Source organism: Heptranchias perlo, chromosome 12 (assembly GCF_035084215.1).
Source record: "Heptranchias perlo isolate sHepPer1 chromosome 12, sHepPer1.hap1, whole genome shotgun sequence".
Classification (NCBI taxonomy): domain Eukaryota; kingdom Metazoa; phylum Chordata; class Chondrichthyes; order Hexanchiformes; family Hexanchidae; genus Heptranchias; species Heptranchias perlo.
The window spans coordinates 28,911,550-28,926,460 of NC_090336.1; the positions used below are offsets into that span (position 1 = coordinate 28,911,550).

The 14,911-nt window shown below is 42.7% G+C and overlaps 1 protein-coding gene across 4 annotated transcripts in view; it reads left to right on the forward strand.

Annotated features, from left to right (window-relative positions):
* abcc8 (ATP-binding cassette, sub-family C (CFTR/MRP), member 8) overlaps positions 1-14,911 on the forward strand; it is a 200,913-nt gene that overhangs the window by 137,437 nt on the left and 48,565 nt on the right. For all 4 annotated transcript variants that reach the window (XM_067993856.1, XM_067993858.1, XM_067993859.1 and 1 more), the window contains 5 exons: positions 3,251-3,331; positions 4,022-4,159; positions 5,319-5,444; positions 8,483-8,588; positions 11,292-11,539. In XM_067993856.1, coding sequence (XP_067849957.1) covers positions 3,251-3,331; positions 4,022-4,159; positions 5,319-5,444; positions 8,483-8,588; positions 11,292-11,539 — 699 coding nt within the window. The remainder of the gene's footprint in view (positions 1-3,250; positions 3,332-4,021; positions 4,160-5,318; positions 5,445-8,482; positions 8,589-11,291; positions 11,540-14,911) is intronic.

Consider the following 14,911-nt stretch of genomic DNA (forward strand, 5'->3'; position numbering starts at 1 on the left):
GTTATTAATTGTTGGAGATTATAAAATGTAAAATTTTAAAAAAATTTTTACTTTTCCAATCTGTCTCTTTTTTCTCTCTCTCTTAATCCAATCTTTCTTTCCCTCTCTTTATTTCTCTTTATGTACCTGATTTGACATTGAATTCATCCTCTTTAATTTATACTTCCTTCTCAGTGCTCCTGCTGTTTATTTCATATTTTTCAATCTGATTGGTTGAAGAGATAACCTGTTGCTTGCCCTTTACACTCAGGTCCCAGATGCCCTGTTTCTCTCACTGCGACATTATCAGCTCGCACTTTCAGCAAGTTGCCACACAAAAAATTTAAAAACCTAAACATGCAAGGGCAAGTTTAACTAACGACAGATGCAGTTAGATGCCCTGCTGCGGCAAACTATGGCCCAATGTGTACAGATCACTTTTTTTCTTTAGCAAGCATTTCACTTCATGGTTCACTATTGGAATTTTCACCCTTGCTAGCAGCAATTTGATTGTTGGGTTTTTCAAAACAGCTTCCACTATGAACAAAGAGTTCTACAGTATTGTAAGGTTAGGTCTGGTTTGCAATATCGGTCAAAAGCAACATAGATGTTGTATGAAATAATATCCTCCTTTACTGGGATATAATAGCCATTGTATGTTATAATATTTAGTAGTAATGGGTTATATAGTAAAATGAAGGGTTTAGTGCTCTTTCTTGGTGAGGACTGGCAAGGCCTATCCTACTCTAGCAAATGAAAAGAAGCATGGAATGAGAAAAGGCTTTTCCTACTAGGTCCACTCCTCCACTGAATCTACCTTATCATGGGCTTGACCCTACGCACTTAATTTCATCAGGAAAAACCCCGCATGAACACTTAATAATCCCCAAACATAATCAAGCAAGAACTCCAGAACATTTACCCATTCATCAACCCTAGTCTGATGCCCTTCACAAGCAACATTACCACTGGCCAACTGCACTGAATACATCATTTACTACAGACCGATTACCATCTCAGTGTCTGCCTATCCATATAACCTCCAAAGTCTTTCATCACATCTTAAGAAAAAAAAGAACTTGCATTTATATAGCATTTTATCACATTTCTCAGAAACCGACCAAATAGCTCCATTAACAATGAATAAAAAACAATAAAGTCATTGTTGTTATGTAGGCAAATGCAGCATTCACTCTGCACGTAGCAAAGTCCCACTAAAAGGGGGGAAAAAATCTGTAAAATTCCTCTCCAACCCCCCTTAGGCAATCAAAACAAGTCCTGGAGACTACATTGACCGTGATTTATATTGTTTAGTATTCCACCTACCTTTTCTATCCTGAGACCTCCACCCCCACCAGAAACTGGTCCAGCACTCTTTTGAAGGAATGCAGCGAATCAGCACTCATGCGAATCACACATGAGCTGGCAGCTTGCTCCATATGTCTACTATGCTCTGGGAAAAGAACCTCCTGGCATCTAACTTAGTTCTGCCCTTGCGTAACCCCGGTATACACATGATCCCCAGCCCTCCCTAATCTAACTAACTGAAATAATAGGGGCGATTTTAACTCTGCTTATCCAACGGAACCGAGAGGGCAAGCAGTAAAATTTGTCCGGGAGACTTATCCGTGAAGTACCACTCCCTTCCCGCAATCTTCAACTTTAAGCTGTTCTTCTGAGCAGGAGGGCAGGGCACTCACCGGAAACCAATGGGGTCCTTCTTTAAATATTTGGATCAGGCTCCGATTATGTCATCGAAGCCCGATTGCTATTTTGACCAGTGACCTGCACAGGGAAGCCATTGTGCCTTTCCGGCTAGCGGGAAGAAGTGTTGGGACCAGAAAAGGCCCAAAGAGGTAAGTTTTAAAACTTTTTTTTACTTTCCTTGTGGGGCCAGGAGGATCAGGAGTGCTCCTCCAGGTACCACAAGGAAACTTTTGGCTTTCCCTGCCCCAGGCTCACCCCCCTCGCCCCTTCCCAATCACGAGGCCCCTCCAAAACCCCCTCCCTGCAACCTACCTGAGCGCCGGGGACCTTTCCTTTGGTCTCCACCCGCAGCCTCCTGCCAACCGACAATCTGCTTTTTCTCATCAGCCAGCCGCTTCCCACCAGTTTCAGGTAGGCAACCGACCGGGGGACATAGAGGTGAGGTGTTAAAATCGCCCGGGCCTCACGCTGTTGAGGTTATAAGACCATAAGAGACCATAAGAGATAGGAGCAGGAGTAGGCCATTCGGCCCCTGGAGCTTGCTCCGCCATTTAATGAGATCATGGCTGATCTGATTTTTACCTCAACTCCACTTTCCCGCCCTTTCCCCATATCCTTTGACTCTCTTGCTGATCAAAGGTTAGGACCCTTTGCCACTCGCCTCAGCCCCTACCCGCTGGATTCCCACACAGAGTTAAAATCAGGGCTAATCTGTCAGTGTGAACACAGTCTAGTCCCTTCATCATTTTAAACACCAATATCAGATTGCCCCAGAGTCTGCCGATCTCTAAAATAAATAGATCCAGCTTTATAAGCAGTTATTTTTGGTGATGTTAGTTGAGGGAGGATTGTGGGCCAGGTAACAGGAGAACTTGCTGCTCTTTTTAGAATATGAGAACTTTGACGTCCACTTGAACCAGTGGAAAAGGCAGTCAGAACCTCAGTTTAATGTCTCATTAGTAGAACAGCACCTCTGAGGCAGCCCTGAAGTGCCAACCTAGATTCCATACTCAAGTCCTGAACTGGGGCTTGAATTCAACAAACTTTATGACTCAGAGGCAAGAGTGCTGCCAACTGAGCCAAGTTGAGCTGTAAGCCATGGAATCATCTTTGTTGTTCTTTTGTGAACTCTTTTCAACACATCAATGTGCTTTGGCCCTCTGTCATTAGGGGTTCCCCCATAGGATGCCCTAAAGTTGTTGTTTGCTCTATGATGCTTTGCAGGTCTCCCAACCCCTCTTGCATGCCAAGACAGATGTCAGGGCAGTACTGCTGCACGTTTTTTGCTATTCTATGCAGGGATCTCTATTGGTTATGTCCAGATGGGGAGGTAAGAAATGGCCAGTGCCTTGTTAAACCTTGCAATTCATTGGGCATATCATCAGGTTAATTAAGTGCTTTAATGGTGTGCCAACATTGAAGGGTGCAAGCCTTTTCATTTCATTCTAATTAAATGTCAATGAGTTTATGGGGAATTAACTTGGAGTCTATACAGCTTTGTGCCACTTGCTGTAGTTAAGTGGCTGAATTGAGTTTGTCTTGTTTTGTTCCTGATGTTCCACAGGGAATTAACCTAAGTGGTGGACAGCGTCAGCGCATTAGTGTTGCAAGATCCCTGTACCAGCAAACTAATGTGGTATTTCTGGTGGGTTCAGTTATTTGTTTGTCTCTATTTAAAATGCGTGTTTTATGCACTGGAATTCTTTGTTAGTTTACTAATTTTCAATTTCTAATCAGTAATTAAGAATGCTGATTCAATTTAAAATCCAATCTATTAATGTTACAAATTGTCAATTTTTAAAGATGCTTAAGCTGAAATAACTTATGACTTCATGGAAACACACAGACATTAGCATAGACACCTTGACTTATAATCCATAGCAGCTATGTATGTAATACATTTCTTTATGTAATACCTGATGCCATAATGTTCATAAAATATATTTCATATTTCATGGAGATAATTTCCCAATTAACAGCATATAGATGCATTAGTTACATTTCTACTTACAATCAAAAAATTCAATCTAACTTTTATCATTTCAGTTGCAATTATATGTACTTATGATATAAGATTCCACATAAGGGTATTACAGGGAAGAGCCAATATATATGGATCTTTTGTAATGTAAAGATTTAGGTCCTTTTCTCTGCTTTTCTAACAGGTACTTAAGAAGCATTAAGCCACAAAGATGTGTCTTCAGTGTTTTAAGCTTTGGTGAACCTTATAAATTCACGCAATATTCTTGTTATACACAAGTCATTTTAGCGCATCCCCTAGTGCAGTTGGGAGAAGAGACCAAATTGACTATTAATCAAATTTTGGTTTTGGTAGGATGACCCATTCTCAGCACTGGATGTCCACCTAAGTGATCACCTGATGCAAGATGGAATCCTGAAGCTGCTGCAAGTGGAGAAACGGACTGTGGTGCTGGTCACTCATAAGCTGCAGTACCTGCCCCACGCAGACTGGGTGAGACAGCTGCCATCTTTTATTTCTTGTTCTGGTTTTGTAAGTGGTGTTTGCAAGAATCTGACGATTAACTCCCCTCTATTGCAAACATTGTGAAAAAAACATTTTTACATAGAGTTATGATAGCACGTTGATGGTACAAGGATCTAGCTCAAAATGATGAGAATTTATGGTACAACATTATCTTTGTTAAAGTGGATAAATATTTAAGCAAAGGAAAATGCATGGCTTTGTGGAGACAGCAGTGGGATTAGTTTCGGATTGCTCCAGCACATAGCTGGCACAGACATGATGGGCCAAATGGCCTCCTTCTATGGTCCATTGTTAAATTTGGAATACTGAGACTAGGTACCCACTCAGAGCCCAGCATTCTTTTTCCAAGAAGCCAGGAATGGAGTCAGGAAATCTAAGTGCCCCAAAATTGGGTATGTAATGACAATCTGTTCCCATACCCCTTCAGCATGTTTTATAATTGTGGGATTTACTAAACTGCTAGTGATATCTAGGGGCATAATATTCATACTGTACCAACCTTTATTTTGATTTTGCCTTGTAATTCTGTCCAAACTGATACTTTCTGTGGAGCATAATTAGAAAATTATCTGTCTGTTGAGTAGTTGAATGTGTGACTAAATCTAAAGCTGTTGCACACTTAACATACATTTAAGAATTAATATAATGGGGAGAACCTTGTTAATGTTCACACTACAGTAACTTATGACACTGTGGTGTATCTCCTGCCATGGAGATTTGCTCTGGGAATCAACAGAATGGGTATTTTGGTGCAGGGTATTTCAGGAACTTAGCCCACTCAAAACTTCACAACACTGCAGAAACAGTTCATTTTATTGTTCTATTGAGGGGGCATACAAAACACACTTAGAAATTATCTTGATCCAATTTATATCCTGTTTAGATATGATGCTTCAGCAATCCAACATTTTCAAATGACAATAAATCATCTCATTTTGAAAGGTTTACTTTGCAAGTCCTATTCCATGACCCTGTCAACTTTGTTCCTGAATCAGGATGCTTGTGCCATTTACTATTTATTATGTTTAGGAGGTCATATAATATATTTCATAACGCTCAATAATACTTACCATTTGCAGCATTTCTATAGTGTATGTTTTCTTCAATGTGATTTGTATTTCCACAGATTATAGCTATGAAAGATGGTACTATTCAGAGAGAGGGGACCCTCAAGGATATCCAGAATTCTGATCCTGAACTCTTCGAACTTTGGAAAACACTAATGAACAGGCAGGATCAGGAACTAGAAAAGGTTCTTCAATCTTCTCAGACACAAAGATTTACTTGTACTAAATGTTGTTAGGAAATAGTTCACTAGATCAAGAAAATATTATTGAATTAATCAGTGGTCAAATTATAATTGAGCAGCAATGAATGGTGAAGTACGTGCATATTAGAAGCTTTACTATAGTGGGATTATTTTGGCATAAAGTGATGCCACGTACCAAAGCAGGAAATGGATCAGTGGACAAAAGCAATTACACACTATAGATACTATAGATTTACTGTAGATTTACTTTCCCTCTTCAGAGAATAGAAAAATATTAAATACTTGCTTATACCGTGCCAAACTATAATGTAACCTGGATTGAACATAAGGTCCCTGAACCTTTGCATTGTGGTTTTTTGTTAGTCATTCATGGAGTCTCTTTGATCTATCTTTCTCACTATGATGGCTTCAGACAGAATGCCCAATATGAATCTGAGAAATATTTTTTTTTTAAATGACCAGTACAAAGTAAATTTGAATATGTGTCCTTTGAACTCAAGAAAAGGTGTGTATCAAATATATATATGAACAAAACCCAAATGACGCTGATATTTCAATTGAATAGTCTAGCCTTTTCCTGGGATAACTGACCAGACATATCGGGCTCGATTTTAGGGTTGGGTTTCCTGCGGGTTTCCAGCGGGGGGGCCCCGAAAATCCCGATATGAGGTCACGTGACCGGATCGCGCCGCGATCCCGACCACTTCCGGGTTCCCCGATGACGTGCGGGGCTGCGTGCGTGGCCCCCGCTGGTGGGAATCCCGCAGGCAATTAAAGCCAGCGAGGTTCCACTTGAGAGTACTTACCTTGATTGTTGAGGTCAGTTAATGAGCTGAATCAGCTGTCAAAAGAGGAAGTGTGGGATTTCACCTGCATCGCAGAGTGTTTCCCACACTGGGGGAAACAGTCTCTCTCCAACCAGGCGTGTTGCAGGCAGCAGCCTGTGGCAGGTGCCAAGGTGCACCCCACGGGGGAGAGCCCTCACCCACGCAGGAGGCCACTGCGTCACATAGGGCAACCCCTGCCCCCCACCACCCCCCGCCAAGCCAGAGGACAGACCGACACGAAACTGCAGCCCCAGTCCGAGGAACCACCCACCTACCCTGCACAACCCCTCAGACCAACACCTGCCAGATGGGTGGTGCGTGGACACCCTCGGAGGACGAACAGCATGACCAGCCCCAGGAGCCTCGCAGTCCACGCGGTCCGCCGCAGAGACGTGGAGCCCCCCAACACGGTGTTGTTGCACGCCCACCTGCACAGCAGGAGGGAGGGCTACTGCAGAGAGAGACGCATCGCAGAGGGCACTACCCTCGCCACAGGGTCCACAGACCAAGGCGCAGCTCCCCGGACCTCTCCGAGCAGCAGTGCACACGGAGGCGCAGATTCGCTCGACATGTAGTCGTGGAGATCTGCAGGCTCTTTCATGCCGAGCGGCTCCTGGCTGGCCCCAGCACCAACTGCTTACCTGTCGCTGTCAAAGTCACCACTGCCCTCCACAACTTCTCCTCCGCATCCTTCCAGGGTGCAGCCGGCTACACCTCGGATGTCTCTCAGTCGTCTGCGCGGAAGAGCCCTGCAAATACACCTGCACCTACTCTGCAGTAACACGATGGGTGGCATCAGTGGTGGGTCCTCATAGTGATACCCAGGAGCGGGCATTATTGGACACAACAGACAGGATTCGCGGAGACATGGCAGTGGTGGTGCCAATATAATGTGTGCTGTTTGTTGCTCTGAAATTCAATATAGGTAACACCCATGGCAAACCCTCCGACACCCTTGTGCACCCCCTTCATGCTCACGAAACATTTGCCTTACGCTGCCTACTGCACATATGTGATGCATGCCCTGTGGCTGCAGCACAGGTGGTGGCAGGTTGAGTGAGGCTGGCCGTGAGGGAGATGCACGAGAGGGTGAGTATGGGATAGAGCCATGAGATTGTATGAGGATTGGGTCGCGTGTTAGTGGCAGGATGAGTACTGGCGAGGTGAGTAGGTGGAGGTAAGATGAGGATGGGGTTTGAGTGGGTATGAGGGGTGATGTGACAGAGTAGTGTTGGCGGTGCCGAAGGAGATGTGGGGTTGGGGCAGTGTTGTGGCAGATGGAGTGTAGGGGATAGACTTCGTGTTCTCACTGTGGCTGACCTACTGAGGTCATTGCAGCGCCTCCTGCACTGTATGCAGGTGGGCGATATGTTGGTTGCGCAGGTGACCCCCTCTGCCACCTCGAGCCAGGCCTTCTTGGTGGCAGAGGCTGGCCGCTTCCTCCCGCCCGCCGGGTGGAAGATCTCTGTCTTCGCCCTCCTCCTCACCCCATCTGATGATACCTGAGGTGAGGCATCATTAAACTGGGAGCAGCCTTCCCCCTGGGCTGCTCCATGCTGAAATTTGTTCCATTGGTTGCAGCATCTGTCAGTGGAGGACTGCCCCTTTAACTAGAGAGCCTCCAGCTGACAGATCGTACTGCGCATGCGCAGCCCGCCCGACGCGCAGACCAGCAGCGTGGACCCCGGAGGAGCAGGTAATTGATTCCTATTAGTGTGTTGCCTGCTACGATCGCGCGGGCAACCCACTAATTTCGCCGAGCGTGTTGACCACGCTCCCGAAACCCAACCCGCCGGAAACCTGCAGGCCTGGTAAAATCGAGCCCATCGTCTCATCAAGATTATTGTATCAAAACAAGTTTGGGCCATTTTTTGTGACTGATCCTAAGGTTTTAACCTTATATGTACAGTGACAAAAAGAAAGAAACCAAGACCATAATATAATATAAACAAACATGATTCATTTTGTCACAAGCTAAAAGAGAATTGTATTTTTTCAGTGGTGATCCAATGTACAACATTTAAACATATTTTTCAACACAGAGTGCTAGATGCCCAGTAGCTGTACAGCACTGAAATCTCATTCTATGGGGCTGGTTTTGAATCCCAGTTTCGCTATTATTTGAAATTCTGCTTTTTTTCTGTTCTCTCACATTGAGTGTGAAAAAGGTAAAATTGTCACTTTGCTCTACAGGAGACTGTAGCTGAAAGCAAGACTACATTGGAACGGAAGAACCTGCGGAGAGCAATGTACTCCCGGGAGGCACTCCTCAAAACATTGCAAGAGGCTGAAGATGAACGTATGGCTGATTTGTAACAATTAAATAATGTTCAGAATTCTGCATAAAATTAGCTGCTGTCCTATGTAGCACAACTTACATACATATAAATATATGTGAGGCAAGGAATTATATGGAAAGTGCATAAAAAACAATCCTCTACGACCACTTTCCTTGTGCAGCTTGAGGTTTCAACCATTTACCCAAAAATGTACATATGGAGCAATGAAATCGACCAGTAGCCATATTTTTGGTACTATATTATTAAAAATATATTAATGGGTTAGAGAGAGCTCAAAGAGGAAACAAGAATGACCCCAGGACTCAGGAGGAGAGACCTGCAAGAATGAACATGTTTCCTTTAGGAAAAGGAAAGTTGAAGGGGAAATGATTCAAGTTTTTTGAGGGGTATGGATAATGGAGACTTTCAGCCTTGGACTGTGAATGCAGAACTAGAGGACATAAGTTTAAATTAACACGCCTCATGTAAGATTAGATTTTAGAAGGCATTTTTTCCTCTCATAACAGTGGGTATATGAAACTGGATGAATATTTGGTCAGGAAAAGATTTAAATATTTTAGATGGAAATATGGTTGAGCTGTTTGACTACTCCTTCAGGACACAGTGGTTCCTGTACTGGGGCATGGTGTTATCTGTGAAGGGCAGATGGTCAGTATTGAATTGGGCAGATGTGGGCCTGGATAGAAATTCTAGGTTTCTGTGTGTTTATTAAGACAGAGAGAATTTCGCAGAATTTTCCCTCAGAAGAAAAAAAAAGTGGGGTAGAATGGATGATAGGGTAGATTGCACATGGTCTATGGAAAGAGCAAGCTTGATGGGCTAAATGATCTATTCTTGCATCTTGTTTTTTTTTGGTATTAAACCTGAATTTCAAATAGAAATGTCATCATGAGGACTGACTTTTGACCTCAGATCTGGGTTTGAATCCACCCATACTGTTAAGTGAAATGCATTTGGGCAGTCTCAACTCAGTACCTAATGGTCATAGCCCAGCATTCAAAATTGCCTGTAACTCTGTGCTATTTTTAAATTAGTCCCACCCGGAGAGAGACCACAAACATGGCTGCTGTAGGAAATGCAAGTGTCACACTGGTGCTCTTTGTTGGGCATGTCGTTGGAAGAGAGCAAAGGAGCTTTACACTGTATCAAACTTGTGATCTATTTGACTTGAAAGTTCTTTATTCTGATGCTGAGTACTGAAGTGGGAAAGTGTTCCATTCCCCAGCACAGACATCCTTTACTTTAATGAGCACCTAAATATGCGTCCCATGCTAGAACAGATAATTAGGCTGAAAATGTCCTACTTTAATAAAATTTATATGGGAGATATATGTAAGAATTAGAATGTAGGAGAGGAAGGCAATTGAGGCTTGTTACAAGAGGCCAAACAATGTAAAAACATCATCATTAAATGATTTGCCAACATCATCTGATGGGTTAAAATTAATCAATACATTACTTTTTAGAATTGTGTCACCAACTGCAAAATAACTATCTCTATTTGAAAATCCAACGGAATAATTTTCTTGCTGCATAACCCAGATTCGCATATGTTAGGCTCCATCATTTTCTTTACTGTAGATCAATGTTATACACACCAGATTGAGTTGAATGCAACAGGAAAATAATAATAGATATTCACTAATTCATCATCCAGATATATATAGCCTTTTGAATAAGATTAATTGCTTATGATTCTATCATCAAGTTGCATGGAGGAAAATGTCTTCTAGAGCTACTCTCTCTGAAGACAGGAAATCAGAAGGTCTGAGCAGATCATAGCACACACCATTGAGTGAGCAAATGTTTTTTTTTATTCATTCATGGGATGTGGGCGTCGCTGGCGAGGCCAGCATTTATTGCCCATCCCCAATTGCCCTTGAGAAGGTGGTGGTGAGCCGCCTTCCTGAACCGCTGCAGTCCATGTGGTGAAGGTTCTCCCACAGTGCTGTTAGGAAGGGAGTTCCAGGATTTTGACCCAGCGACGATGAAGGAACGGCGATATATTTCCAAGTCGGGATGGTGTGTGACTTGGAGGGGAACGTGCAGGTGGTGTTGTTCCCATGTGCCTGCTGTTCCTTGTCCTGTAGCAATGTAGCAATCGCATAACAGCATAGAGAATACTTTCTACTATCTGGCCACACAAAAATAATTTTAAAATGGCACAATGGAAAAATATTTTATAATTGCATCCCTTAATACAAAACCACTAAAACTTCAGAATCCTTTTTTATTGGGAATCCTAAGTAAGGGCTAAGAGTAAAATGCAGCATCACCATCAAGGTAGAAAAGAATAGGAGAGAGTAAATAAATGAAGAAGTGGTAGTCAGGTGACACTAGGTTGGGGTTTTAAAAGCCTGAAGATTGTAGGAGAAAATGAAAACTGAGGGAGGGTAAGGAGTTCTGAGGACCTAGGAAAGAATGAGAGAATAGGAGATGATGTGATGAGTCTTGATTTCAACACAGTGAGGATGCAGGATATATGAAGAGTATGTAAAATGTTGTAAGGAGGAACAAGAGAGGAAAGTTCAGAAGAGCAACTGTGTGCGTGTGTGTGTACGTGTGTATACCTTTCAGGGAGAGGAGTTTGGAACCTATTCACTCTCTTGGCTGTTAGCTTACAGGCATTGCAGTAAATATGAAGGGAAAAATTATTGTATTAGGTTGCTGTTCTTATGGCCTCATTTGTATATTTGTTACAGAAGATGTTATTGAAAGTGACGATGAGGACAACCTTTCCTCTGTCCTGCTCCAGAGAGCGAAGATGCCATGGCACGCCTGCGGAAAGTACCTGAGCTCTGCAGGTTGCCTTTTGCTGCCCCTGCTGATCTTCTCGCAACTCTTCAAGCACACAGTGATGGTGGCAACTGACTACTGGCTAGCAAAATGGACCTCGGATGCTATTCAAGTTAAGATTGAAGCAGAAAAAAGAAACTGTTCTCTGATCCAGGTAAAAACTGCTAGCTTCCATTCAGAACTTTTGAGCCACTCCTCTACAAAATTGGCTAGGGGACAGAAAGCAGATAGTAGTGGTGAACGGTTGTTTTCAGACTGGAGGGAAGTATACAGTGGTGTTCCCAGGGGTTAGTATTAGGACCACTGCTTTTTTTGATATATATTAATGGCCTGGACTTGGGTACTGTTGGAATCCCGTAATGAGGTATGGTAGTTCCTTTTAATCAATTTGACCCGACACCGTATTGGTAAAGAATTGAGGCTTTCTTGTTCACAAACAGCAAATGATACACACATCATCGAGCGATAACTAACAACCCCAGACTGGAAATATATTACCGTCTAGTACTGGAGAGCCGTCGCGAGTGGCACTTCTATATTCCTTGCTACGTCTGCTTCCGTTACATCTCCCCTTTTAGGACCACACAGGGTTAGGTCATTTTGCCAGCATTCATGTCCTCTGGAAGTATCTGATCTTTTCAATATTCCAACTGTGCTTCTGGTAGCTATGGGTCAGTCTTTATACACTGTTTCCTGCCTGGGGCATGCCCAGTCCCACACGTACTGTCTTGCAGCTGATTTGGCCAGGAAGTGGGGTGTTCCCTCTAAACCTGTGATAAGCTGATCTTCGCTGTCTCCATTGCAGGTTTTTGATACACAACCACATTCCTGTTTTAATGTTTCCCCAGGTGGCTGACCCATTGTGTGCCTGCATTCTTTCTTCCAGTGAGTTGATGGCCTGCTGATTTCTGGTGCCTTCACACCCCTTCTTTTCAGCAGGGGTAATGGCTGCTGGTTCATGGTTTTTTTGCACACTCCTGGTTTGGCTGCTTAATCTTAGTTTCTTTAACCCGTCTACAGTTAATTTCATATTTCATCGTTTTTTAACTTATTCGCCTTTTCTTGCAGTATAGAGGATATAATTTTAAAGTTTGCAGAAAGCACAAAACTCAGAAATGTAGTAAACAATGTGGAGGATAGTAACAGACTTCAGGAGGACATAGACAGACTGGTGAAATGGGCAGACACATGGCAGATCAAATTTAACGCAGAGAAGTGTGAAGTGATGCATTTTGGTAGAAAGAATGAGGAGAGGCAATATAAACTAAATGGTACAATTTTAAAGGGGGTGCAGGAACAGAGAGACCCGGGGGTGCACATACACAGATCTTTGAAGGTGGCAGGACAAGTTGAGAAGGCTGTTAAAAAAGCATATGGGATCCTGGGCTTTATTAATAGAGGCTTAGAGTACAAAAGCAAGGAAGTTATGCTAAACCTTTATAAAACACTTGTTAGGCCTTAGCTGGAGTAATATGTTCAATTCTGGGCACCACACTTTAGGAAGGATGTCAAGGCCTTAGAGAGGGTGCAGAAAAAAATCACTAAAATGGTGCCAGGGATGAGGGACTTTAGTTATATGGAGAGACTGGAGAAGGTGGGGTTGTTCTCCTTAGAGCAGAGAAGGTTATGGGGAGATTTGATAGAGGTGTTCAAAATCATGAGTGGTTTTGATAGAGTAAATAAGGAGAAACTATTTCCAGTGGCAGAAGGGTTGGTAACCAGAAGAGACAGATTTAAGGTGATCGGCAAAAGAGCCAGAGGTGACATGAGGAAACATTTTTTTACACAGCGAGTTGCAATGATCTGGAATGCACTGCCTGAAAGGGTGGTGGAAGCAGATTCAGTAGTAACTTTCAAAAGGGAATTGGATAAATACTTGAAGGGAAATAATTTACAGGACTATGAGGGAAGAGCAGGGGAATGGGACTAATCGAATAGCTCTTTCAAAGAGTCGGCACAGGCATGATGGGCCGAATGGCCTTCTCCTGTGCTGTACCTACTATGATACTATTATACAATGAAGTATAGAAGGCTTTATCACACCCAATTTTGCTGCCAAGATTGTGAGAAGGATTTGATGTTTAGCTGGCTTCAAAACTCTAATGGAAGAAACACTGCAATGTATTTGATTCTGGACCCCCAGATATATTGCAGTGCTTGACTCAATCAGCTTGGCTTTCACACAGTATTCTTACAACAATTGTAATGTAACTAGCAGGTGAAGTCAGTGGACTGATGCTAAATAGACTTCTGACAAACATCTCACATTTGTTGGATGGCCTGGGAACTTATTAAGTTTCATTTCTAAACTTTTCAATGTTAACAAAGAGCTGACTATCCTGTAGACTCTTTGTCATCATTAAAGGTTTAGATATTTGGATATCGGTTAGCAGAGCTCTGCATGGTTACAAGTACAGAATACAACTTTGCTTAACCTAGTAAGCAATACGGAGCTAACAATATAGCTTTGAATCTGCTAGCTCTGCATTGCTGTTTGTAGATACAACCAGTGGTATAATAGTATCATTTGAATACTTCAGTTGGAACATTACAACTATTCAGTAATCAGTAATTGGAATTTCCACTCTCAGAAAAACTGTAAAACCGACTTTAACCAGAGGAAGTGAATATTAAAATGGAAAAATATACACCATTGGTTAAGATCAGGAGTTAGATGGGGAGAAGAAAGATGTTGCAAAGAATTGGGGAACAGAGAGAAAAAGCAATGAAAGACTCAAGATAAGGAGACCAAGACTGGAAAGTAACTTGCTCCTGTTAAGTTGCCAGGTAGAATTAACTAAAAGGTGAATTTTCACTTATACCACTGGGCGGTAATGGATCGGCCACCTGTTTTACTCAGAGCCTGATTTTCGATTCCAATCAAAGTCATTCTGGCCAGCAGCTACAGTTTCAATGCTACGTAAGCTAGCGAGAGTGAGACAAACTAATCTATGTTTTACTCAAAACAAATTTACTTTATGAGTGAGGGATATCTGCTTCATATTAAACAACTAAGGGCATAATTTTATCATGGTGACGGGATCTCAGCAGGGGAGTCAATGGGCGCGTGATCTAATTGAAGTGTTTAAGATGATTATAGGATTTGATAGGGTAGATAGAGAGAAACTATTTCCTCTGGTGGGAGAGTCCAGAACAAAGGGGCATAACCTTAAAATTAGAGCTAGGCCTTTCAGGGGTGATGTCTGGAAGCACTTCTTCATGCAAAGGGTATTGGAAATCTGGAACTCTCTTCCCCAAAAAACTGTTGAGGCTAGGTTAATTGAAAATTTCAAAACTGAGTTTGATAGATTATTGTTAGGCAAGGGTATTAAGGGTTATGGAACCAAGGCGGGTAGATGGAGTTAAGTTACAGATCAGCCAAGATCTAATTGAATGGCAGAACAGGCTCGAGGGGCTGAATGGCCTACTCACGTTTCTACGTTCCCTGGTACAGTTGTAACAAATAGTTAGAGTCCTTCCCACTGAACTACTTTGAGAGTTTGTATACTGAGTTTGGCTCATTGAT